The following is a 27,341-nucleotide window of genomic DNA, read 5'->3' on the forward strand; positions in this document are numbered from 1 at the left end:
AGGGAAAAAGAAGGCCCAGAGAGAGCTCCAGGGGGAGACTGGTGATCAGACAGCTTTGGTAGAGGGTCTTGGTTCTCCCATCTGTGAAGATGAGCGGCTGGCCTGGGACCCGTCGCCTTCCTCAGTACTCAGGTGTAGGAGTCATAAACTCAAACGGCTATAGGAGTGAGGTGGGAGGCAGTAGGATACATTGATGCCTCCTACAGGGCATGGCCACTGCTCAGCTCCAGGCGTCTGTTAGCATGCCAAAGTGCATCCCTGGAACACCAGGTACTAATTCTCTGAATTTTCAAAAGATGCTGGAAATGTGGATTCTTATGAGAAATCTCCTTTTTTTTTTTTTTTTTTGAAGATTTTATTTATTTGGCAGAGAGACAAAGCAAGAGAGGGAACACAAGCAGGGGGAGTGGGAGAAGGAGAAGTAGGCTCCCGGCTGAGCAGGGAGCCCAGTGTGGGGCTCGATCCCAGGACCCTGGGATCATGACCTGAGCCGAAGGCAGATGCTTAACAACTGAGCCACCAGGCATCCCGAGAAATCTCCTGACTTTTAAAAAACCATGCAAGCCAGGGGCTCCTGGGTGGCTCAGTGGGTTCAAGCCTCTGCCTTCAGCTCAGGTCATGATGCCAGGGTCCTGGGATCGAGCCCAACATCAGGCTCTCTGCTCAGCAGGGAGCCTGCTTCCTCCTCTCTCTCTGCCTGCTTCTCTGTGATCTCCGTCTGTCAAATAAATAAATAAAATCTTTTAAAAAAACAAACAAACAAAAACCATGCAAGCCATACCAGACTTGTGTGCAGACCCAACAATCCATTTGGACCCCTGTCCAGATGTTTCTGAGGGGCCCTCTGGGGCCTCAGAACCCTTGAGCTGTGTGTTTGATTGGGTTCTGCCTCCTGCATACTTTCTTTTGAGCAATAGCTCCCAGGGCTTTAAAAAAGAAGAAGAAGAAGAAGAAGGAAAAGGAGGGGTCCACCTGGGCCAGGTGAAGTCAGAGATCCCCTCCAGACCTAACAGCGCTGTTCGGTTAGGGAGCCAGGAGGGAAGGACAACCCAGAGGCACCGGCTTGGAGCTCTGAGTGGGTGGACCCAAGGCTCAGTGCTGTCAGCACCCCGGCATCTGAGCCAGTGTCCGCGGAGGCTGAGGCTGGAGCTGCCCTTTGAGAGCACTGACCAGCACATTTGGTTCTTGAATGAAATTTTTAAAAATATTCAGCCGAAGAACAGAGACTAATATCATGAATACCCATGTTCCCCTGCCCAGCCTTGCTGCTGTGTTCTTCAAAACTGGAGAAGCCACCCCTTTTCTTTCCTTAGGGCAGTGACCTTTGGGAGAACCCTGAAGTCCTGTCACTGATTGCCATGCCCGGAAATCCCACCTCTGAGTCCTGACTGTGCTGGCCCTGAGGAGCGGAGAGCCATGGGCTCCAGGGTAGAGGGCCAGGAGAGGCAGGGGGCAGAGGGGCCCTGGCAGCCTCAGGAAGAGGCAAGCGGCAGTCAGCAGCCGAACCAAGCGGCCATCTACACTTGTTTCTCATGACCAAATAAAATACAGGCTCTTGTTCCCCTGAGGGGAAGTGAAGAAGTCTGTGGAGAAGACCAAAAATAATGAAGTTGTCCGGAAGCAGCCTAGTGCAACCTTAAAATATTTTCTCTCAGCAAAAAAGAAGACCCAGTAATATTACCTTATTCAGACACTGCCTTTGCCTCCCTGGGCCTGCTCCAGCCTGTCTGGCCCTCCAGCTTCACCTCCAGTTCCCCTGGCAGGAGCCCCTCCTCAGGAGCAGGCCCGAGCTCCCTGCTCCTCCCTTTCGTCCCAGCTCTGCGTGGCCCCTTATCCTCGGCCTGCCCATTTTCCCTCCATAAAGCTCCCTCCTCCCATTCCCCACATTTTTTTTTTCCTTTTCTGTTCGTTCATTACTGCCACTCATGATATTATCAGTCCCTGTCGTACACTGTCTTGGATTATTTCCTGACCCTTCATGTGTCAGCTCACCACTGACCACACTCTCCTCTCTCAGAGAGAAGGGACTGGAGTTTCCCTCGCGTTTCTCATAGTACTGCTCTCCCCTTCACACACACACAGCAGGTGACAGTAAGTACCATGGGCAGATAGAAGCTTGTATTGATGGGTGAGCGTGTGGACAGGGAGATGGTGGGATGGCGAGTTTGAGGGAGTTCCACAGATGCCTAGAACAGGATGCTCCTGAGCTAGGGGCAGGGAATACTCAACCCATCTCCATTTTCTCAGCATTTATTGTGCTGACTTGGCCCCTCTTGGAAAGGAGACTTGACCAATGGCCTTGGTCTAGAAGGCCTCTCCCCCATGATAACTCTAGAGTCAGACAGTGCACTTTGAATCCACAGTCTCAAGCTCAAGGTTGGCACCCAGAACAAGTCGACATTGGCATTTTCATTTTCATCAGTGTGATTGAAGACCACCTCAAAGCCTGGGACTTGAGGTGTGTCCAGCCCTGTGTGAAGCTTGCCTCTAACTGCCAACCCCAAGGGGGGCCTCGTCCCAGGAGTGGGAAAGAACATGGGCGGCAGGGCTGTGGGACTCCCCATGCTCGCCTCAGGAGTCTCAGCCTGTATCTTCCGTCAGCTAGGTGTCTGCCTTGGCAGAAGAGCCCCATGCTGGGGGGTAGGGGACAGTAGCAAGAGGATGTCCACACTGTATCGGCCCCGAAGCCCTACCACCCAGGTGATCCATTCACAAGGGGAGAAGGCAAGGATTAACTAGTTCCAAATGCAGATTCAGTGGGTTTCTAACTCACTTCCTATTGACCGAATGCTAATCCCCCTTGTGTAGGCCTAACACAGACAAGAGTATGTACCAGCACACCTCACCCACCTGAAGCCCTCTCACAGGGCTCTAGGGCGTATTTCACTCTAGCCTTAGCCGGTAGCGATTGGCAGGCAATGGTTTATTCGTGCACACTGACTTCCTCCCTCCCCTGATTCCTGCAGCTCGTGGGATCCACACCACTCCATCGAGCACCAGATGTCTCATTGCTCCCTGATATTTAGCTTAACCTCCCTCCCAGAGCACAGCCTTCTTGAGGACAGGAGATGTCAGCTCCTTGACTTGCATTCCCACAGTACTCAGCATGGTGCTGGCCACAGAGAAGACCTTAGGCACCTACTTCCTGAGTTGGGAAGGGCCAGGCAGAGGCCCGGCTCCACCAGGAAGCCTATTCTGGTGGTGCCCTCCCCACCCGCTGAGCGACCTTACACCTCTGCAGAGTCCTCCAGCCCCTGAGGCCTGGGCCCCACAAGCAAGCCTGCTGGCTCTAACAGTGTTGGTCTAGGCTCAAGTGTTCTGCAAGATATTTCGAGGCACGCACTATGCCCGGCAGTCGGAACTGACTTGTACACGTAGCAGATTTTTCAGTGTCACAGTTTTGCTGATATAGGCCCTATACACACCACACAAGTCACCTCCCTGAAAGGGGACAATGCTCCAGGTGTAGCATATTTGTGGACTTGTGCGACCATCACCCCAGTTGATTTCAGGCCATTTTCGTCATTGTGAGAAGAAACCCATGCCTTTAGCACTCCCCCTTCATTCTCCCTGTATTCGTTTCTTGGGGCTGTTGTCACCTAACAAATTACCATAAACTTGGTGACCTAAAACAACAGCAGTTTATGGCCTCATGAGGCCAGAAGTCCAAAAGTAAGGTGTCAGCAGGGCCACGCTTCCTCTGGAGGCTCCAGGGAAGAATCTGGCTCTCGGGAATTCCTTGCCTCTTCCAGCTTCCAGAGGCTTCATCCCTCCAGTCTTCTGGCTTCACGTCACCTTCTCCTCCAGGTTTCGGGTGTCTTTCTGCTCTCTCTCTTTAGGACATTTGTGATGGCATCTCGGCACCACCCAGAGATCATCTAAGACAATTTCCTCATCTCAGGACCATTAACTAAATCACATCTGGAAAGACTCTTTTTCCAAATAAGGTAACATTCACAGGTTCCAGGGGCCAGGAGCCATTTTTTAGCCTGCCACATTCCCCCTGCCCCCTGGCCCAAGATAATTCACATGCCACAAAATTCACCAAATTAAAGCCTACGGATATACACATTTTAGTATATCGCAAGGTTGTACAGCCATCACCACTGTGTAATTCCAGAACATTTTCGTCAACCCAAAAAAGAAACGCTGTTTCTATCAGCAGTCATTCCTCCATCTCCCCATTCTCCAACCTCTGGCAGCCATTAATCCGCTTTTTGTCTCTGTGATTCACCTGATCTGGATATTTCACATAGGTGGAATTATACAATACATGGTCTTTTGTGTCTGGCTTCTTTTCACTCAGCATGTTTCCAAGGTTCGTCTGTGGTGTAGCATGTATCTGTACTTCATTCCATTTTACAGCTAAATAATATTCCACTGTACGGTTATACATTTTATTTCTCTATCCCTTGGTTGATAGACGTCTTGACTGCTTCTGTGTATTGGCTAGTATGAAAATTCACAAATACAAATGTTTGTATGGACATACGGTTTTTATTTCTCTTCAGTGTATGTGCCTAGGAGTGAGCAAAACTTCGAGACTGTTTCCCAAACTGGCTGCACCATTTTACATCCCAACCAGCAGTGTCTGAGAGTTCCAACTTCTCCACATTTTCACCAAAACTTATTATCTGTCTTTTGTATTATGGATCTAAGGGTTGTGAAGTGGTATCTCGCTGTGGTTTTGATTTGCATTTTCCTGATGGTTAATGGTGCTGAGTATCTTTTCCTGTGCTTATTGGGCATTTGTGGATCTTCTCTGGAGAAATGTCTATTCAGATCCTTTGCACATGTTTTCATTGGGTTATCTTTTTATTATTTCATTTTAAGAGTGCTTTATGTATTCCAAATATATGTCCCTTGTCAGATACGGGATTTGCAGATATATATATTCTCCATCTCCGTGAGTTGTCTTCTCTTTATTAATGATGTCCTTTGGAGCACAAAAGTTTACGGTTCTGATGAAGTCTGACCTTTCTTTTCTTGCTTGGGCTTCTGATGTCTTACTTAAGAAACTACTGCCTAATCCAAGATCGCAGAGCTTCACTTCTGTATTTTCTTCTACGTGTTTTAAGATTTTTTTATTTATTTACTTGACAGAGAGAGATCACAAGTAGGCAGAGAGGCAGGCAGAGAGAGAGAGAGGAGGAAGCAGGCTCCCTGCCAAGCAGAGAACCCAATGTGGGGCTTGATCCCAGGACTCTGAGATCATGACCTGAGCCAAAGGCAGAGACTTAACCCACTGAGCCACCCAGGTGCCCCTCTTCTACGTGTTTTATAGTTTTAGCTCTTAATGATCCATCTTGAGTCCATTGTTGTACCTGCCGTGAATTAGGTCCAACTTCATTGTTTTGCCTATGGATGAATACCCAGGTGTCCTGCCTCCATTGGTTGAAAAAACTGTTCTTTCCCTACTGTTAATTGTTTTTGGCACACTTGTCAAAAAAACAAAAAACAAAAAAACAATGGAATGTAAGTGTGAGGGTTTATTTCTGGACTCTCAGTTCTATTCCATGGATTTGTATATTTGTCCTTATGCCAGCACCACACTGTCTTGATTACTGTCACTTTGTAGTTAGGTTTTAAAATCGGGAAGTGTGAGTCTTCCAGTTCTGTTGTGTTTTTCCAGATTGTTTAGCTGTTCTGGACATGCAACAGATTCTTCAGACACACTGGTGGTTTGGTCACTTGCTTTCTTGTTTCGCTGATGGACTGGCCAGCCCGTGAGAGCCTAGTTGGCTTGTGTGCTGAGCTAAAAAAAAACTCCTCTCCCACTCTTCTGCCTCTCTTCACAGGGCATGTGGCCAGTAGCGATCTGGGTTGTTCTGGCCAAGCCATCCTAGTTCAAGACAAAGTAATAAAAGAGGAAATTTGGTGGGGTGCATCTGGCCCCTCAAGCAGATTTAAATCCAACTAATTCCCCCCTCCCCCATCCAGCTTTCTTTCCCCTTCCTTTTTCATCTGGCAGAATCAGTATTTGGATGGCTCTAATTCTCTCTGGATCTACTCCTAGCCAAGTCACACCAACACTCCCCTGTGCCTCTGTCATGCCCGTCACTCACCTGCCACTTCCTAAGCACAATTCATGACAAATTGGTACAGGATGGGAGACATCTGTCCTGGCAGGTGTGGCAAGTGCAGCAGGCCTTCCTGGTGGCATCATGAATAAAAGTGATAAAGCCAAGTGTGACTTCTTCATCTCCGTGGGCTGTTTCTGCATGGCCTCCCCATGGGGTGGGGGCAGCGTCTGGGCTGAGGCAGACTTAGCTCACTGCCGCCACTGCTGACTGTGCAAACTTGGATCCATTCCCCGTGAGCATAGCTTCCTCATTGGTTAAATAAGGATACCTCCCTGCTCGTGTGGGAGCAATAAGGGTTAGATAGGCCAGTGTTCATTATTATCACCAGTAACCCTAGGTAACCATTTAGTGAATGCTTTCTTTATGGCAGTCCCTATGTTAGTGTTCAAATTAAATCAAGTTAGGAGCAAAGGAAAAGATTTCATGATCTCCGGAGCCACACACTAGAATGTTCTGAGCATCTGCTATGTGTTTAATCCTATGCTAATCTTCATGTATATTTTCAGTTCTTTTAGGTGTGAAAGATGCTAATTAATTGTACCATCTCCCCATACAGATTCTAAACCATCTGAGAACTACACAGAGGAGTTAGGTAGAGATAAAAATAGAGATTATACTGTAGGTAAGGGCCGGACCAACACATGCCCCAGACCGAGAGCCAAAATGCACATTTGCTCACTGTTTCTCTCTCATCCCTCTCTTCTTTCTCTGTTGCCTGGGTTAAATCCTGGTTCCAGGCAGCAGGAGGCAGCAGGCTGGGGAGCAGAGGCACCAAGGGGCAGGGTCCTGAGAGATTGATTTGGGGATGGTGACATCAATCTTGGGGTTGCTTCCATGAGTCCAGGCTCTGCTGGGTGGGCTCCAGGTAGTACAGGGCCCACTTCAGGGTCACTAGCCTGGCTTATCTCACTGGGGAGACCTATATGTCTGGAATGTTGATGCTAATTCAAATCTGTGCTCCGGAGGCGCCATGAAACATTGTGCCCATTCTGATTATTTATAGTGACTTAAAGCACTGGGACTATATATAAGTAACTTAATGTCAGCCCAGGGTTCTGCACCTGTGAAGTAGGGATGACAATACCCAGCCCATGGGATGTCAAAGGAATGGACAGAAAGTAGTTGGTTAGGGCCTGGCATATAATGGGCCCTGGGATGGGAGCAGGGGCATCCTACTTGGACCGGTTCAGTACCCCGAGAGCTCAAGCTTTCAGTCTAGACTCTGAGCCTTCTCTCTGTGTGCTGAGCAAGTCTCTGTGAGGGCCAGCGGTCCAGGCCAGGTCTGTGTGCTGGAACTGGAGATGGGGATTAGGGAACAATGAGGCTTCAATAGAAGTGGGTCATCAAAATACAGGCCTTGGTGCGTGGAGGGATCCAAAGAGGTTCATTTGGTGGTAGTATTGCAGTCCTGTCTCAGACCTCCTCCAGGTTGGGGGTAGGAGGCCTCCAGTTGTTAGCGGAAGTGTCAACACCCAGAGCCTCTCTTCAAACCTATATTTAGGGCTGTCCAAGGCAAATGATGAAGTAAGCAATGGTTTCCCCAAGGCACCCGCTTCCTCTTTCTGCACCCCATTCTACTCTTTCCGCACCCTTTCCTAGCCAGCTAGCAAGACGAGGATCTGAAAAACTGAATTCGAAGACAAGAGGGCCGCAGATATGAGCCAAATCCAGCTTGCCACCTGCTGCCATACAGCCTATGAACTACAAGTGGTTTTTTTTTTAAGATTTTATTTATTTATTTGACACAGAGAGAGAGATTACAAGTAGGCAGAGAGGTGGGTGGAGAGAGAGGGGGAAGCAGGCTCCCTGCTGAGCAGACAGCCCAATGTGGGGCTCGATCCCAGGACCCTGAGATCATGACCCAAGCCAAAGGCAGAGGCTTAACCCACTGAGCCACCCAGGCACCCCTACAAGTGCTTTTTAGGTCTGTAAATGGTTGGGGGGAGAAAATCAAAAGAAGAATATTTTATGACAAGTGAAAAATTCATGAAATTCAAATTTTACTGCAACTTAAAGTTTCCATATTGCCTGTGTCTGCTTTCAGCAGAGTTGAGGAGTTGTGAAAGGGACCTGAAGACCCCCCAGAGTCTAAACTATTTATTCTCTGACCTTTTAACGAAAAGTTTGCTGGGGATCCTGGGTGGCTCAGTGGGTTAAAGCCTCTGCCTCCAGCTCAGGTCATGATCCCGGGGTCCTGGGATCAAGCCCCACATCGGGCTCTCTGCTCTGCAAGGAGCCTGCTTCCTCCTCTCTCTCTCTCTCTCTCTCTCTCTGCCAGGCTCTCTGCCTACTTGTGATCTCTGTCTGTCAAATAAATAAATGAAATCTTTAAGAAAAAAGAAAAAATTTGCTGATGCCCTGCTCTAAAATGGTAAAATGGCAAGAGGTTAATGTGTCACGTGGCCAGCGGGATTTGCTTTCGGAGGGAGGGGCAGAGCAGTGGCATTCAGGCGTTGTGACAGGCCTGCAGAAGAGACACAGGGTGGGAAGCTTTCCTGAGGTCCTTCCAGTTACAGTAGGTGGGCTGACGGGAGCTAAATGTCTCATCTTACAGGTGGAATTGCTTCTGACCACACAGGGATGAGGGTGGGGGCATGAAAATGGTGAGGTTCAGGCCTCTGACTCCTTCCAGCAGAATGAAATGGACTAATGACCTCTAAGGAGCCTAGCCGCCTCCCTGCAGGCTGGTGGCAGTGATTTGACCTGAGGCCCTTCACGTTCCTGGAGTCCTGCAGAGCCTCCCCAGGCTGGCCCTGAGCAGCACATTCAACGCTCACCTCTCTCTCTCTCTCTCTCTCTTTCTCATTTCCACAGAATTTGCCTTCTGTCAGGTGGACGCTTCAATTGCACTGACTCTGGCCCTGGCTGTGCTGTGTGACCTGCTCCAGCAGTGGGACCAGCTGGCCCCTGGACTCCCAGTCCTGCTAGGATGGCTGTTGGGAGAGGGTGATGATTCTGCGATCCCTGTGGAAAGCACCCATCAGGTAACCCCAGGGTCTCAGGATGGCGATGGGATCAGAGTGGTGGCCCAAATCCACTAGATCAGCATAGCAGGCTTGCTGCAGCTTCCTGTGGCTGCTGAAAGTGTGCTTCTGAGTGCTCACATACAGATCAATAACCAATTAGGAAGTCTCCAAATGACCACAGCAGCTGCCTCGATGCTGCTGCGGGAGCGGGGGCAGCTCTCATGCTGACTTTTGAGGTTCCAGTGGTAAGTCTTGAGATCACCAGGGGAGAGGACTTTCAAAGAGCCTCCTGGGTTTCTGAAGCCCGTGGGCAGGCCCCACTGCCTTCACTATCCAGTGGCCTAGCTAAAGCCAACAGCCTTGGCTGTTCCACACCCAGGACACCCCTTGATTGCCTGGCTCTGGTGGCCAAGGGAGCTGGCATCCTGAACTCCGCAGGAAGGTGGTGATCAGGAAGACAGTTCTTGGCAGCCTACCACCCCAGGGCCCTGCACAGACAGTGGACTGAAACACAACCCCAGTCTTCATGGAAAAAAGGCTGTTTACTTAGCCTGGATCCTCAGCCTGAGAGATAGGCTTCAGGTTTCCCACACATCTAGAGGTTCAGGAGGTGTTCCTAGGAAACATAAGCAGGAGGTGACATCCTTGCATGCTCCCCTTGGCCTTGCTACGGCTCCATGAGACCTCTCCCCAAAAACCTAATACATTGATCCAGAGCCCCAATTTTTGCAACAGTTGTCCAAGGGACACCTCAAGATCTCCTGGTCTGGAGGCCAGGAAGGATTACAATTGCCATCCCACAGTATTATATATATTTTAAAAGCTGCTGCCAAAGGATCTGGCTTCCAATCAGCCTGAAAGCAGGTGCTAAATGAGATTCCTCCCCTTGGAACACTGACAGGTCTTGGCACATCCTCAACAATGGGGACATATTAAGAATAAATCAGGCTGTTCAGGGGCACCTGGGTGGCTCAGTGGGTTAAGACTCTGCCTTCAGCTTGGGTCATGATCTCAGGGTCCTGGGATCGAGCCCTGCATCAGGCTCTCTGCTCAGTGGGGAGCCTGCTTCCCTCCCTCTCTCTGCCTGTCTCTCTGCCTACTTGTGATCTCTCTCTCTGTCAAATAAATAAATAAAATCTTAAAAAAAAAAAAAATCAGGCTGTTCAGACAATCAGAAGGGTTCAAGAGACAACCAAGAGCTAGGGCAAAGTTGAAGGAGAAGTTTCATCACCCATTAGGCCACCCACTCCTTCAAGACCAAGAGAGGTGGCTTCTTTGCCTAATACACAGAAGCAAACACAGAGTCAAGCAAAATGAGGAAACAGAAATATGTTCCAGAAAAAGACCTTAATGATAATGGAGATAAGGAATCTATCTGATAAAGAATTCAAAGTAGTGTCCATAAAGAAGCTCACTGGGGGGCCTGGGTGGCTCAGTCAGTTAAGTGTCTGCCTTCGGCTCAGGTCATGCCCTCAGGGTCCTGGGATCAAGCCCCACATTGGGCTCTCTGCTCAGCGTGGAGTCTGCTTCGCCCTCTCACTCTCCCTTTGTGCTCTCCCTCTCTCTCAAATAAATAAATAAAATCTTAAAAAAAAATAGTTCACTGAACTTGGGAAAAGAAAGGATGGACACGGTGAGAACTGCAACAAAGAGAAAATATACATAAATACCAAATAGAAGGCACAGAGCCAAAAAATACAATAACTGACCTGAGAAACATTAGAAGGGCTCAATAGCAGACTAGCTGAAACAGAAGAATGGCTCAGTGAGCTGGAAGACAAAGCAATGGAGCTCATCCAGACAGAGCAGCAAAAAGGAAAGCAAATTTTAAAAAGAAGTTAGGGGTGCCTGGGTGGCTCAGTGGTTAAAGCCTCTGCCTTCAGCTCAGGTCATGATCCCAGGGTCCTGGGATCGAGCCCCGCATCAGGCTCTCTGCTCAGCAGGGAACCTACTTCCCTTCCTCTCTCTCTGCCTGCCTCTCTGCCTACTTGTGATCTCTCTCTCTGTCAAATAAATAAATAAAATCTTAAAAATAAATAAATAAAAATAAAAAGAAGTTAGCTTAAGAGAGCTATTGGGACAGCATCAGGTGGAATGACATTCACACCATAGGGGTCCCAAGAGGAGAAGAGAGAAAGGAGCAGAAAACTAAATTGAAGAAACAATGGCTGAAAACTTCCCTAGCCTGGAAAAGGAAACAAATCCAGGCCCAGGGAAGCCCAAAGAATTCCAGAGAAGATGACCCTAAAGAGATCCACACCAAGACACATCATTGTTAAAATGTCAGAAGTTAAAGAGAGAATCTTAAAAGTGGCAAGAGAAAAACAAATTATTACGTACAGGGGAAACCCTGTAAGGCTATGGGCAGGTTTCTCAGCAATAATTTTGCAGGCCAGAAGGGAGTGTCATGTCTTACTCAAAATCTTCCAACCAAGAATACTGTACCTGGCAAGGTTATCATTCAGAAAGGAAGGAGAAATAAAAAGTTTCCCAGACAAGCAAAAACTAAAGGAGCTGTCACCACTAACCTGGGCTTAGAAATGTTAAAGGACTCATTTAAGTCAAAAAGAAATGGCACAAATGAAGATGGGATGAGAGGAACCCTGACTGCGGCCCCATCCAACACCTGTGACCAATAGGAAGTAGCTATGATAGAAAGGTGGTCACCCTTCTTCCCTAAAAGCAGTTAGGGTTACTTCTTCAAAGGGAGAATGATGAAGGATAGCTGGAAAGCAGGCAGACAGGGACAAGCCCCACCCCATCCCCAGCCCTAAGAGGAAACCACCCTTAAAAGGATTTTATACTACCCTGGAAGGAGCCCTCCACCATTTGCATATGATAAGACAGGTGACAAAAATCTGATTAGATGACAAGCAGGAGGGTTAATTGGATTAAAACAGCATGCTAACAAGCCCATAAAAACCCCTAGACTTAGAAACTCCAGTGGCAACCCCCTTATTTCCCCTTCTTCCTTGGGAGCTTTGTAACTATCACTTTGCTATTGGTCAATAAACCTTGCTTTGCTGCCCACCAAAAAAAAAAAAAAAAGGAAAAGAAAGAAAAGAAATGTTACTAAATAATAACAAGAAAACATATGAAAGTAAAAATCCCACTGGAAAAGGTAAATGTATAATAAAGGTAGTAGATAAATCACTTACAAAGCTACTTTGAATGTTAAAAGAAAAAGTTTAGTAAAATGTACTAAAACTACAATAATTAAGGGAAGTGTGAAAAGATGTAAAATGTGACATCAAAAACAAAAAATAGAGGGAGTAATAATTTGGATTCTGGGATATGTTCAAATTGAAGATGCTATCAATTAAAATAGACTGTTATAGATATAGGATAACATATGTGAACCTTACAATAAACACAAAGCAAAAACTTACCATAAACACAGAAAATGAGAAAGGAATCTAAACACTGAAGAAAGTCATCAAACCACAAGAGAAGAAGAAAGGAACATGTAGGCCCTACAAAACAGCTACCAAATAGTTAACAAAATGGCAATAAGCAGATACCTATCAATAATTACTTTAAATGTAAATGGACTAATTATCCAATCAAAAGACATAGAGTGGAGGCGCCTGGGTGGCTCAGTGAGTTAAGCATCTGCCTTCAGCTCAGGTCATGATCCCAGGGTCTTGAGACCGAGCCCCGCATTGGGCTCTCTGCTCAGCAGGGAGCCTGCTTCCTCCTCTCTCTCTGCCTGCCTCTCTGCCTACTTGTGATCTGTCTGTCAAATAAATAAATAAAATATTTTAAAAAAAAGTGTTTAAAAAAAAAAAGACATAGAGTGGCTAAATTAATTAAAAAAAAAAAAAAAGATACATCTGTATACTGCCTGCAAGAGACATCAGAAGTAAGGACACATGCAGCCCAAAAGTGAAGCAACGGAGAATTACATTCCTTGCAAATGGAAACAAAAAGAAAGCTGGTATAGCTATAATCGTATCAGACAAAATAACTTTAGAACAAAAACCACAATAAAAGAGAAAGAGGGCCACCATATTGATAAAAGGGTCAATCCAACAAGAATATATGACATTTATGAATATTATACACCCAACATAGGAGCAAATAATAACAGACCTAAAGGGAGAAATTATGAGTAATGTAATAATAGTAGGGGACTTTAATATCCCACTTACATCAATGGATGGATCATCCAATCAAAATAAATAAGGGAATGTTGGCCTTACACAATACAATAGACCATATGGATTTTAATAGATATATACAGAACATCCCATCTAAAGCAGGAGAATACACATTCTTCTCAAATGCACATGGAACATTCTCCAGGATAGAACACGTTAGGCCACAAAACAAGTCTCAATAAATACAAGAAGAAAACTGGAAAAACTAAAAATACATGGAAATTAAGCAATATGTTACTGAACAACTATTGGGTCATAGAAGAAGTCAAAGGAGAAATTTAAACACCCAGAAACAAATGAAAACAGAAACAGAACATACCAAAATCAATGGGATGCAGAAAAAGTAGTTCTAAGAGGGAAGTTCAGGTGATAATTGCCTATTATCAAGAAACAAGAAAGATCTCAACAACCTAACTTTCTACCTCAAGGGATCAGAAAAAAAAGAACAAACAAAATCCAAAATTAGGAGGAGGAAAGAAAGAATAAATATCAGAGTGGAAATAAATGAAATAGAGACTAAAAAGACAATAGAAAACATCAATGAAATTAAAATCTTGTTCTTTGAAACATAAAATAGACAACACTTTAGCTAGACTGACCAAGAAAAAGAGGGCTCAAATAAATAAAATGTGAAATGAAGAGGAGAGGTTACAACTGATACCACAGAAATACAAAGATCAGAAGAGACTACTGTGAATTGGATGTCTATGCTAAGGTTGTGTCTTGGGGCAGGTGGAAGGAGGATGGGAGGTGTATATAGGAAGACAGGGAAGCACTTCCCTCTCACTCTGTACTTCTGAAACAAACATTTCACTAAATAATACTTTATAACACATAGTACTGATGTTTCTGAACCATTGTCTTATTATTTTTAACTGGTTGCAATCCATATTGATTTCATGACCTCTTAAATGTTACAACTTGCGGTGTGAAAACCGCTCTCCCGTAGACCTACCTACTTGGTCAGTGTATGCAGTTGACTAGCAATTAGTGTGTTTTTTGTGTGTAAAGGTTATGGAGAAACACCTTTGAAAAAAAAAATTATGATTCTAAAAATTGGTTGATAAAACTGAAGCTTTAGGGGAATTTCTTTACATTTTCTCCTCTTTTAAACTGAGCCTTAAGAGGACAGGGGCTACTCATTTATCACTGTGTTGCCCAATACCTAACACAGTATTGTCACTGTGTTAGGTATTTATCACTGTGTTGCCCAATACCTAACACATCCACCATCATGGTGGATGTTAATAAATGAATGAATGAATGGTTTGATGAATGTTACTAGAGTACTATTGTTCAAATCCATTTTTTTCTGAAATACTGGAAGGTATTTCTAAGATATTTCTTATTTGTAATGAATTTAGAGAGAAATAAATTTGTGAAGGATTAAAAAAAAGAGACTATTGTGAGCAATTATATGCCAACAAACTGGACAACCAAAAAAGAATGGATAAATTCCTAAAACCTTGTAATCTTCCAAGACCGATTCATAAAGAAATAGAAAATCTGAATAGACCAGTTACTGGGAGTCAATTAAAAACCTCCCAATAAATAAAAAATAAAAGGGGGGCAAGCCCCACACACAACAAAAATCCAAGACCAGAAGGCTTCACTGGTGAGTTCTACAAAACATTCAAGAATTTCATACCTACCCTTCCAAACTCTTCCAAAAAATTGAAGAGGAGGGAATGCTTCCAAATTGATTTATAAGGCTAGCACTACCCTGATACCAAAACCAGGTAAGGACACCACAAAAAAAAAGAAAGAATGAAAGAAAATTATAGGCCAATATCCCTGATGAACATAGATGCAAAATCCTCAACAAGCTATTAGTAAATTGAGTTCAACAACACATTAAAAGTATCATATACCATAATCCAGTGGGATTTATTCCAGGGATGCAAGGATGGTTCAACATCCACAAATCAGTCAATGTGATACACAGTATTAACAAAATGAAAGACAATCATGATCATCACAATAGATGCAGAAAAGCATTTGACAAAATTCAACATCCATTTATGGTAAAAACAAAACCCTTAACGAAGTGGGTGTAGAAGGTACATATTTAACATAATGAAAGCCATATATGACAACCCCAGTGGATAAAAGCTGAAAATACTCAGTGGATAAAAGCTGAAAGCTTTTCCTCTAAGATCAGAAACAAGGCAAAGATCCCCACTCTCACCACTTTTATGCAACAGAGTCTTGAAAATGCTAGCCACAGCAATTATGCAAGAAAAAGAAATAAAAGGCATATAAATTGGAAAGGAAGAAGTAAAATTGTCACTGTTTGCCGATGACATGACACTATATTTAGAAAACCCTAAAGACTCTACCAAAAAACCTTTTAGAACTAATAAATGAATTCAGCAATAAAGTTGCAGGATACGAAATCAATGTACAAAAATCTGGTGCATTTCTATACATAAATAACAAACTGTCAGAAAATGAAGTCAAGAAAACAGTCCTAACTATAGTTGCATAAAAAATAAAAAACCCAGGAACCTGGGTGGCTCAGTTGGTTAAGCAACTGCCTTCGGCTCAGGTCATGATCCTGTCCCACATGATCAAGTCCCACATCAGGCCCTCTGCTCATCAGGGAGCTGGCTTCTCCCTCTGCCCCTCGCCCCTTTCATGCGCTCTCTCTCTCTCAAATAAGTAAAATCTTAAAAAAAATAAAATAAAATAAAATAATAAATAAATAAAAAATAAAAAACCCTAGGAATATACTTAACTAAGGAGGCGAAAGACCTTATTAAACTGTAAGATACTGATGAAAGAAATTAAAGAAGACACAAATAAATGGAAAGATATTCCCTGCTCTTGGATTGGAAGAATTGATATTGTTAAAATATCCATCTGCCCAAAGCAGTCTATAGATTCAATGCAAATCCTATTAAAATTCCAATGGTATTTTTCACAGAACTAGAACATTTATTCTAAAATTTATAGGGAATCACCAAAGACCCCAAACAGGGGTGCGTGGATGGCTCAGTGGGTTGAAGCCTCTGCCTTCGGCTCGGGTCATGATCTCAGGGTCCTGGGATCGAGCCCTGCATCGGGCTCTCTGCTCAGCAGGGAGCCTGCTTCCCTTCCTCTCTCTCTGCCTGCCCCTCTGCCTACTTGAGATCTCTGTCAAATAAATAAAATCTTAAAAAAAAAAAAAAAAAGACCCCAAACAGCCAAAACAGTCTTGAGAAAGAAGAACAAAGTCAGAGGTATAATGTGTCTTGACTTCAAAGTATACTACAAAGCTATAGTAATCTAAACAGTATGGCATTGACACAAAAACAGACATAGAGATCAGTGGAACCGAATAGAGAGCCCAGAAATAAACCCACGTATATATATGGTCAATTAATTTTTGACAAAGGAAGCAAGAATATACAATGAGGAATGGATAGTCTCTTCTATAAATGGTATTGGGAAAACTGGAAAGCTACATGCAAAAGAATAAACCTGGACCACTTTCTTACGCCATTTACAAAAATTAACTCAAAATGGATTAAAGCCTTGAATGTAAGACCTGAAACTATAAAACTTCTAGAAGAAAACATAGATGGTAAGCTCCTTGACTTCAGTCCTAGTGATGTTTTTGTGCATCTGACTCCAAAGGTAAGGGAAACAAAGCAAAAATAAACAACTGGGACTAAATCAAACTAAAAAGCCTCTGTGCACTGAAGGAAACCATCAACAAAATGAAAATAGAACCTACTGTAGGGTGACTGGGTGGCTCAGTTGGTGGGCCTCTGTCTTTGGTTTGGGTCATGATCCCAGGGTCCTGGGATTGAGTCCCACATTGGGCTGCTGGCTCAGTGGGGAGGCTGCTTCTCCCTCTGTCTCTTCCCTCTGCTTCTGCCCTCTCTCTCAAATAAATAATTTTAAGAAAGAAAAAAAGAAAACAACCTACCTAGTGGGAGAAGATATTTGCATATGATTTATATGTCCAATGAGGGGTTAATATCCAAAAAATATAGAGAACTCATACAACTCAATAACACCAACTCAATAACATCAGAGAAATCTGATTTTAAAATGGGCAGAGGATCTGAATAGACATTTTCCCAAAGGAGACATACAGATGGACAACAGGCACCTGGAAAGACACTCAACATCACTAATCATCAGGGAAATGCAAATCAAAGCCACAATGAGGTATCACCTAACACCAGTCAGAATGTCTAGTATCAAAAAGACAAGAAGTAAGTGTTGGTGAGGATGTAGAGGAAGAACTCTCATGTCTTGTTGGTGGGAATGTAAATCTGTGCAGCCACTATGGAAAACAGTATGGAGGTTCCTCATAAAATTAAAAATAGAACAGGAGATCTAGCAACTTCATAGCCCGGGCTCTCTAGCAACTTCATAGCCCGGGCTCTATCCAAAGAAAAGGAAACACTAATTTGAAAAGATACATGCACCACTGTGTTCACAGCAGCTTTATTTCCAGTAGCCAAGATACGGAATCAATTTAACATGTCCTTCAATGGATGAATACATAAAGATGTGTGTGTGTGTGTGTGTGTGTGTGCGCGCGCACGCGCACGCACGCACATGCATGCATTGTGTGTATATTATGTGTGTGTTATATATGTATGGGAATACTACTCAGCCATGAAGAAGAATGGACTGTTACCATTTGAGACAACACAAATGGAACTCAACGGTATAATACTAAGAGAAATGAGTCAGAGAAAGACAAATAGCACCTGATTTCACTTAATATATGGAATCTAAAAAACAAGCAAAACTAAACCTAACCCAGACTCACAGAGAACAGTTTGGTGGTTTCTGGAGGGGAGGGGGTGGTTAAGGTCGTGTGAAATGGGTAAGGGATATCAAGAAGTACAGGCTCCCAGTTATAAGATGAATACGTCATGGGGACGAATGTATAGCATGTGGACTATAGGCAATAAGGTTATATTAACTTCGTAGGGCGACAGATGGTAACTAAGTGTGGTGATCATTTCACAATGGATACAAATGTTGTACACCTGAGACTAGTATAATATTGTATATCAGTGATACCTCAATAGAAAAAAAAAAAAAAAGAAAGAAAAAGGAAGAGGCCCCTTGGAAGTTGAGGGTTTAATTATGGAGAATGCTTATTAGTCCGCACTGGAAGAGCTACAGGCTCCCCATGGTTAAGTCGGAAGGTGAAACATTCCCAGAGAATCAGGATCCTACCAGGGTATTTGCTGCTTACAGTCAACAGACAGGAAAACTGAGGACCAAGACTAGCAGCAGAAGCATCTCGTCAACTGAAATTTGTTTCCATCCACCAGTGTCTGACTCAGCTGGTCGTCTCTGACATACCCAGCAAGCCAAGAGTTCAAAAGCAGCCTGTTTATGGGAAATTTGGAGACAAGATAAATTGTCTGTGATAAAATAACCTTGAAAACTCCCGGCATTATAGCAGTTTGGTTTCGTACTCAGAGAGCAGGGTCTCCTTTTTTGCTCTTTGTTCTGCCACTGAGATTTCTCTTCCTCCCCGCCCCCACCCTCTGGTTTCTAGATGCACCTTTGGGTCCAGAGGCCACACCCATGTTGAGGTTCCCTTTTCAGCAGCAGGCCCCCACAAATCTTGGCTTGGAACCGCAGACACATCTTTATCAAAGGTCATGTTAAGTCTGGGGAAGAAAATTCCTCCCCGGTAGAGAAGTACAGCAAATGAAAATAGAAGGTGACCTTACAGACTGCCAGTGGCAAGTGTATGTGGGTGCTGACAGGCGAGAGTGGGCCCTCCCCAGGGAGGGGGAGGGGACATACCTCCTCCACATCCGGCAGGACTCTGGTCTGGATGGGAGCTTTTCAACATCCCCTGCAATGTTGACCCTGGGCTTTGTCATTTGATTTAGGTGGAAGACTACCTGTTTGAAAAAGCAGAGGTCAACTTTTGGGCTGAGACCCTAATCTTTGTGAAATACCTCTCTGAGCACCTCTTCCGGCTCCTCTCCAAGTCCAGCTGCCATCCCCTCAGCCCTGAAAGCCTCCATCATCTTCATAGAACAGCGTCAGAGCAGAGCCACCTCCTCTCCCGGCTCTTCAGAGAGCTGCCACCAGCTGCTCAATTTTTGAAGACAGTGGAATTCACGAGACTGCGCATTCAGGAGGAAAGGACTTTGGCTTGCCTGAGGCTGCTGGCCCTTCTGGAAGGAAAGGAAAGGGAAGACAGCCCCAGTCTCGGTGCTTCCGACTCTCCTGCAGAAGCAAATCAGTTCACTCTCGCAAGAACAGAAACGGCTTGTTGAAGAAAGAAGACTTTTGGGGGTGGGCTAAGGGTGGACGGTTTCCCCACGGCATCTGCAGGGAACACATTGAACATCAATGCAAATATTTCCTTCCCTTGGTGAAGCTAGTCTTCTGTCCCTTCCTACAGAGGAATTTTTCTTCAGTTCCCCCATTCAGGGCAGCCCAGTTTATGGCAGCTACTGTAGGAAGTGAGGCTACCACATTGAATATTGACTCTGTTCCCAGGTGCAGGCCACCTGCAGACCTGAATTCACTTTTGTCTTCTTCCATGACCTCTAACGTCCAGGCATAGCCAGCCGGCATTTTCTGTGAACTGTACAGAACTAGTTTGTAACTCGTGATTTTTCTCTCCTTTTTTCCATTGGATAGAAGAGCCGGATTCGTTGGCAAACAGCCCATTGGGTCAGAATTCCAAATTTTATTCTATTTTAGCTAAGGCAGAAGTAGGTTCCAAATGTTGGATACTGGGAGAATTCTAGATCAACTGCATAGAAGTAGTTTTGTTTTTGCTATTTACATGTGTGAGTCCTGCAGTGACCTGCACATGCTGTCCGAATTATTAAAAGAGCTCCTACCTACCAAAAGTGTTTAAACTAATGCCAGGAAACCTGATTTTGCCACCCACTAAAAGCATAGACCCTTGGCTGTCAGAAGGAAGCCCAGGGAAGGTAAAGCCAGAATAAATGATTTATTCACTTCCTACACTGTTCACTGTCATTTTCTCAGTGGCAATAACAAGATTCTCATTTAAGATGTCAGAAAACACATTTATCCACTTCAGTGTTTGAATCTAGACCTATCTTAACGGATTTTCTGCCTTTTGGAAGACCGGCGCAGCCCTCTTCCTCTGATACCCAGCAGGTGTCGCTCTTGCATACATTTTGCTGCTATTCCAGCCTTTCCTTGGCTTGCCATTTTCTACCTATAATCTCAGAATAAGCGTTGCCCACAGACGGCTATCTTGAAATTCATAGTTTGGATTGGCCATAGGCTCATCCATATTCGTTTTTCATTCTGGTTATCCGAAAAAGCCATTTTAGTAGTAGTATGTAAAGTTGGTCCAGCTTTTAGGGTCTGTAAATATTTTAAAATACTTCTCAGATGAACAGTCACTTGGAAATACGTTAAAGGGGCAGTTTAGAGGCGAGAGGGTTTGATATCATTTCCTCCCACAGAAAGGCTCGTATCCAAATTTGTTTCTCTTTAAAAGTAAACCACCTAACACTAAAAAAACAGCCATACTGGAAGTATAGAGGAAGGGCCTATAGGAAAAGGCAGGGAATGAAGTAAACTTAGAGTCCAAAACTTTGTCCTAAAGAGAAGAGGAAATTCTCTGGGTGGTTTTGCACTATTCAGCTCAACATGTGTTTTTTATGATCCTGAATTAATTACCTGGTTGGGCATCTGTGTAGCCCACACATGAGGGAAAGTGGCTAGTCTAACATTTCTTTTTGTTCTGAGAAAGGCGACCTGACTGGGAATCGTTGGCACGATGCAGTGATGACCATGGTTCAGTAACTGTGAAACCGGCCCCCGGCAAAGCCAAGCTCACTGGAAAAGCCCAGCATTCCTTTTTTCTCCATTTAAAATGAGATAAAGGCAGTTATATTATAAGAAAAAATACTTTCTACTAGCGGGTACTCCGTACCAAAGCATGTAAGCATGGTGTGTTTATTACATGTTATCTCCAGGATCCTTCTACCCAGCCTGCAAAATGGGTGTTCTCATAGCTGCCCACTGGGAATTACCCCAGATTTTGATACTGGCTGGCTGTGGCCAGCCTGGGAGGACAGGAGGGATAGATATTTCTCCTGGTTTCGAATCTGAAATCTTGTTACTGACCTACAATAGTGGTGGCTAAGGAAATGGCAGTTTCACACTTGCCTGATGCATTCCCAGGGGAATCTTAGAATACTGCTATGGGGGGCAGGGGGAGCTACCCTGGAACTCCTGTGTTTGGGGTCATTTCAACAAAAAACAAAACAGAACAGTTGGGGTTCTTGGGCTGTGAGTGTCAGCCACCCATTGCCCAGAGCTGCCTGGGGACCAGTGTAGCTCTGGGTGCAACCATCCCCCAGAGGGAAGGAGTCACCTCTTCTGTCCAAGATTTGGTGCCCCTCAGGTCTGCAGGCATGATTCGGTGATTTCCCTTTCCATCCAGCCACAACCCAGAGACCTGTCTCCGTTTTTATGCTTTGTCAACTTGTTTTAATAAATAATAGGGGTTATACTTGTTCATCTTTTATACACCTTAACAGATAACTCATGTGCGCCTTGACAAAGGGGAGAGGTGATTAAAGCAGGAATTATCTTAGTTTTACAAGGAAACACAAGTACCAAAGAGATTATGTGATTTGCCCAGGATCACATGGCTTGGAAGGGGCAGGGCTTAAATTCCAGCCCTGTGTTTCAGATCTCAGAGGCCTTGCAGCCCTACTCGGTCCCAAGCTCTCCCGGTGGGTGGTGGGAGTTTCAGCAAGAAGAACTGCGTGCAAACTGAGCTCTGAAGGGTCAGTTTCATGAGTGACAGACCTGGCTCCTTTCCTTCCAGGTTAACGAGTGGAAATGACCATGAGGAAACAACAAGAAATAAGATCAATTTTGGAAAGGGGCGTGGGTTGCTTCCTTCCCTAGAGGGAACTGAGCCTTCCAACTTACACCCAATTGCTGCTGAGGCTGCCAGGTGTGAGAATTCACGCCCACTCCAGCTTTTTGGCAGCGTGTTTAAATGCGGAGTGATAAATGTCCTGGACCAGCCCCCCAGATCTCCCCGAAACGGGGTGTCAGCCGCTTTAGCCTAACTGGACGCTGGGGGGGGGTGTCCGTCCCGCACCCAGAGGGGCCTGTTGGCGAAGACATTTCCTAGCGCAGACTTTTTGGGGTGTGGGACTGTTGAGAGGGGTAAAGGGGGGCGAGCCCACCCCGAGCGTCCTCTGTGCCCAGACCTGCCTGGCCGCTGGCCGGCCTCAGCCACAGCCTGCGGCCCACAACAAGCTAAGGCAGGGCGCGGCGCCCCTAACGGCCTGGGAGGGAAGGGACCTGGATGGCGCGCCGGGGCAAGGCTGCGGTGGGCGGGCAGCCTCAGCCGGCAGCTGCACCCCATCCCCCGGGAGGGCTGGGGAAGGCCGGGCCGACGAGCGGACGAACGGGGTGGCGGGAAGTCGCCTCCATGCTTGCGCAGCTCTCCCAGCCTTTCCTCCCGTCCTCCCAGCCGGCTCCCCCGCCCGGGACGCTCCGCGCCATTCCGCGCCTTTGGCCCTGGCTCAAGGTCTTGTGATGTGATTAGCAAAGCCAGCGCCTTGTCCTCAGACACTCAGCCCAGCTCGGCAGGCCCCGGTGCTGAATCCCTGTTTACTGCAGCCTGGGCGGGGAGGGGGGCGGAGACACCGGCCCAGGCTCCTCCGGGCGAGACTGCCGCGGCAGCCGCCCGCGTGGCCACTCCCGCCCCCCCCCCCACCGCGTCTCCACGTGCAGTCCGGACGGAGCCACCACCCACCGGACGCAGGCCCTGAGCCCCCGCCACCCACCTGCCGGCCAGAGCACTCTTTGCGAGCCAGCCGGCCGCGCGGATGGTTGCAATATTCTCGCATTTTGCAATTCCCGCGCCCAGTCAGAACCGAGAGTGAGAGATTAAAGCTCCGCAATTTCGCCTAGCAGGATCGGGCGGGGAGAGACACGTCCAGGGCTGCAGAATCCTGGCCACGTTCAACGTGCAGGGGATTTCCAACAGTGCAGCCCCAGAGAAGGGGAGCCTTATCTTCCCGCCGCCACCCAGCAGCACCCATCAAGGACCAGCTCTCCACGCCGCCGCAGGCACTCCGGCAGCCTGCCCCGCCCCGAGGCCTCCCGCCCCCTCCGGAGGAAAAAAAATTGGCGGCGGCCAATGGGAGGCCACGAAGGTGCTTGACGTCCGGGAGCCGGCGGGCGGCGTTGCCTGGAGACCCCGGCGGGGTCAGCGTTCTGTCCCCTCCCCCGACACGCCCGCCCGGCCGCTGCCGCGCTCCCGGGCCCTATATAGGGCGCGCGCTCGCGGGCCGCCGAGTTCCAGCAGTCTGCGAGCTGTCGCCGGCTCCGCGCAGGGGGGGGGGGGGGGGGGGCGGGCCGGGCACCCCCGGGGCGCGGAGGAGCGCTCTTTGCTTCTCTGTCGTCTTTCCCCCCACTCCGCACTCCCGGGCACCCTCAAACCAGGCCGCGCTGCTTCCCTTTCCCCCCTTGTCTCGTCCCCCGGCAAACTTTCGGTCCCTCCCCCGCCGGTCACCCGTTATTCGTCGTGGCTCGAGCCCGGCCTTGCCTCCCCGAGGGCTCCTACGGACCTCCCTGCCTGCAACTCCGACCATTACAGGATCCAGAAACATGTCGACCACACTTCTGTCCGCCTTCTACGATATCGACTTCTTGTGCAAGGTATGCGAGGGAGCAAGGAGGGAGGAAGGCGGGCAGGCAGGAAGACCCTCGAGTTTTCAGACTTTGCTTCTGCCTTCCGCCTTTGGGGCACCCCTCCCCACCTTGACTTTGGGGTCGGGAAAAGTCCTGGGAGTTCGCTGTGGTGTGTGCTCGTGCCTTGTGGGCGGGGAGAAGGAGCATAGAGGGAGGGCGGGCAGGAGGGAGGCGCTGTCGCTGTTTAGTTTCTCCGGCGCCGACCGCGGCCACGCTGCCCGGGGCTTCCCGGACCGGCTTTGCGCCGCCCAAGCTGGCGGGCCACGGGCTGAGGATTACATGTCGAAACCGAGCGCGGCCTGGGGTGGGAGTCGGCTCCTCCCAACGCAAACTTGATTCTTTTCGCGCGTGTACGGGTGGAGGGTGGGGGCCGGATCGAAATCTGCAGAAAGGAAGAAGAATCAGAAGGCTGAAGTTCTGCAGCTCGCCCCAACTCTTCCTTTCCATATTTCATCCCGTCCTCGCCCCCCTCCTTTTGGCAGACGGAGAAATCCCTGGCCAACCTCAATCTGAACATGCTGGACAAGAAGGCTGTGGGGACCCCCGTGGCCGCCGCCCCTAGCTCGGGCTTCACGCCGGGCTTTCTCCGACGGCACTCGGCTAGCAACCTGCACGCGCTCGCCCACCCCGCGCCTAGCCCGGGCAGCTGCTCGCCCAAGTTCCCGGGCGCGGCTAACGGCAGCAGCTGTGGCAGCGGGGCGGCGGGCGGCCCGGCCTCCTACGGCACTCTCAAGGAGCCGTCAGGGGGCGGAGGCACGGCCCTGCTGAACAAGGAGAACAAATTTCGGGACCGCTCGTTCAGCGAGAACGGCGAGCGCAGCCAACACCTCTTGCACCTGCAGCAGCAGCAGCAGCAGAAGGGGGGCGGCGGCTCCCAGATCAACTCGACGCGCTACAAGACTGAGCTGTGCCGGCCCTTCGAGGAGAGCGGCACGTGCAAGTACGGCGAGAAGTGCCAGTTCGCGCACGGCTTCCACGAGCTACGCAGCCTGACCCGGCACCCCAAGTACAAGACCGAGCTGTGCCGCACCTTCCACACCATCGGCTTCTGCCCCTACGGGCCGCGCTGCCACTTCATCCACAACGCAGACGAGCGGCGGCCCGCGCCGTCTGGGGGCGCCTCTGGGGACCTGCGCGCCTTTAGCGCGCGGGACGCGCTGCACCTGGGCTTCCCCCGGGAGCCGCGGCCCAAGCTGCATCACAGCCTCAGCTTCTCTGGCTTCCCGTCGGGCCACCACCAGCCCCCGGGGGGCCTCGAGTCGCCGCTGCTGCTCGACAGCCCCACGTCGCGCACGCCGCCGCCGCCACCCTCTTGCTCCTCGGCCTCGTCCTGCTCCTCTTCCGCTTCGTCTTGCTCGTCCGCCTCCGCAGCTTCCACGCCCTCGGGCGCTCCGACGTGCTGTGCCTCGGCGGCGGCTGCGGCCGCGGCGGCGCTGCTGTACGGCACAGGGGGCGCGGAGGACCTGCTGGCGCCGGGCGCCCAGTGCGCGGCCTGCTCGTCGGCCTCGTGCGCCAACAACGCCTTTGCGTTTGGCCCGGAGCTGAGCAGCCTCATCACGCCGCTTGCCATCCAGACCCACAACTTCGCCGCCGTGGCCGCCGCCTACTATCGCAGCCAGCAGCAGCAGCAGGGCCTGGTGCCCCCCGCGCAGCCCCCAGCGCCGCCCAGCGCGCCCCTCCCTGCCAGTGCCACCGCGCCGCCCTCGCCGCCCTTCAACTTCCAGCTGCCGCGCCGCCTGTCGGATTCGCCCGTCTTCGACGCGCCCCCTAGCACCCCGGACTCGCTGTCGGACCGTGACAGCTACTTGAGCGGCTCACTAAGCTCGGGCAGTCTCAGCGGCTCCGAGTCCCCCAGCCTCGACCCTGGCCGCCGCCTGCCCATCTTCAGCCGCCTGTCCATCTCTGACGATTGAGGCAAGAGGGCGCCAGCGAGGAGGAGGAGAAAGGGGGAAGGCTGTTCTGGGGGTTGTTGGAGGGCGCCCCTGCCACCTGGAGCCCTGTTACGGGCAGGGAGGGGCGCGGGAGTTGGGGGGTGACAGGCCATGTGAGCAGAGACTGCGGGCCGCACCGAGCACTTGGACTCGAACTTGTGTGCCGGGAGGGGCCCCACCCCTCCCCTTTCGGTTTCCTCTTTTTGTTTTTTGTTTTTATTATTTTTATTATTATTATGAAGTTTCATTCTTGTTGAGCAAAAAAAAAAAGCCAACGAACTTTTGTATTGATGAACAAAATACTCACAACAGGGCAGTTGTGATGCGAACAGAACAAAAAACCAAACACTTAAAACTTTTTTAGGTCTCCTAGGAGTTTGGGACTTTGGGGGGGGGGGATCAACCCAGCACCAGCAGCTACCAACCACCATTCCGTATCTTCACTTGAAAAGCATTAGTTAACAATCCAGATGTGGGAACTCTTATGTGAGAGAAGTTCTTAATTGTCGTTTGTCTTCAGACCAGTGTAAACAAACAGCCAGCCACCACCTTGCTAAACCTCTAAGCTTCTGGAATCCAATATTCTACCAGGAATATGCCTTGATTGTAGTCCTTTGCTCCATAGGTTTTTGTTTGACACAAAGTTCTTTATGTCTGGAAAAAAAACAAACGTGCATTCCAAAGTTTCCTACTGGTTACTGGTTTTGTTGCCACCACTTAGTGGATGTTTAATTTTAGAACCATTTTGTCTGCTCTTTCTGGAAGCCTTGGGCAGAGCTTAGTTCCTAATCGTTTGGGGGAATAACTGCTGAATTTTTAGCTGTTTTGAGTTGATTCGCACCACTGCACCACAACTCAATATGAAAAAACTATTTAACTTATTTATTATCTTGTGAAAAGTATACATTGAAATTTTTGTTCATACTGTATTTATCAAGTATGATGAAAAGCAATAGATATATATTCTTTTATTATGTTAAATTATGATTGCCATTATTAATCGGCAAAATGTGGAGTGTATGTTCTTTTCACAGTAATATATGCTTTTTGTAACTTCACTTGGTTATTTTATTGTAAATGAGTAAAAAAATCTTAATTTAAGAGATTGTATGTAATATTTATTTCATTAATTTCTTTCCTTGTTTACGTAAATTTTGAAAGATTGCATGATTTCTTTACAGAAATCTATCCTGATGCTGTGGAAGTAGTTTGAGGAATATCTTACGAGTTTTCTTAGAATGTATAATGGTTGTAGCCCATCCACAAAGTATTGACCACATACTTCGCAAGCAGGCTTAAATGTGGCATGCTTTTTGTCATTCCAGCTTTTTAAATTAGCAAGAAGAAAAATTTTGTTTTCGTTTATCCCACCATTTCTACTGTGACATACTCTGCGTTTAAAGACATGTAGCAATAATGGGGTGGGGGGGTTAGTCTCATAGTGCCTTTGGAAAGGGCCAGAACTTGCCTTATATCTTCCTCAACCAAATAAGTATTTTTCTATCAGTGCTT

At 47.6% G+C, this 27,341-nt stretch overlaps 2 protein-coding genes across 5 annotated transcripts in view; both read left to right on the top strand.

Moving 5' to 3' along the window:
* The window catches only part of LOC111155863 (THADA, armadillo repeat containing), a 328,485-nt gene extending 306,813 nt beyond the window's left edge, over positions 1-21,672 (top strand). For 2 of the 4 annotated variants that reach the window (XM_022516298.1, XM_022516300.1), the window contains exons 36-37: positions 8,898-9,067; positions 19,068-19,460. In XM_022516298.1, coding sequence (XP_022372006.1) covers positions 8,898-9,067; positions 19,068-19,460 — 563 coding nt within the window. Of the gene's footprint in view, positions 1-8,897; positions 9,068-19,067 lie in introns of all 4 variants that reach the window. The other 2 variants (XM_022516299.1, XM_022516297.1) reach the window with 2 other exon arrangements.
* Positions 21,673-23,516: 1,844 nt separating this feature from the next.
* Positions 23,517-26,051, top strand: LOC111155923 (ZFP36 ring finger protein like 2). The gene is made up of 2 exons (XM_022516401.1): positions 23,517-23,865; positions 24,381-26,051. Exons 1-2 carry the CDS (start codon positions 23,815-23,817, stop codon positions 25,809-25,811), a joined length of 1,482 nt encoding a protein of 493 aa, XP_022372109.1. The 5' UTR covers positions 23,517-23,814; the 3' UTR covers positions 25,812-26,051.
* Positions 26,052-27,341: the final 1,290 nt, after the last annotated feature.

The sequence above is a fragment of the Enhydra lutris genome, unplaced genomic scaffold, assembly GCF_002288905.1.
Source record: "Enhydra lutris kenyoni isolate GAN:26980312 unplaced genomic scaffold, ASM228890v2 scaffoldscaffold44, whole genome shotgun sequence".
In the NCBI taxonomy this organism is placed as follows: Eukaryota; Metazoa; Chordata; class Mammalia; order Carnivora; family Mustelidae; genus Enhydra; species Enhydra lutris.

Excerpts from the sequence above, each read along its gene's own strand:
- LOC111155923 (XM_022516401.1), top strand. The coding sequence starts at position 23,815 with ATGTCGACCACACTTCTGTCCGCCTTCTACGATATCGACTTCTTGTGC. Across the intron at positions 23,866-24,380 it reads ATATCGACTTCTTGTGCAAG|ACGGAGAAATCCCTGGCCAA; the intron begins GTATGCGAGGGA and ends TCCTTTTGGCAG.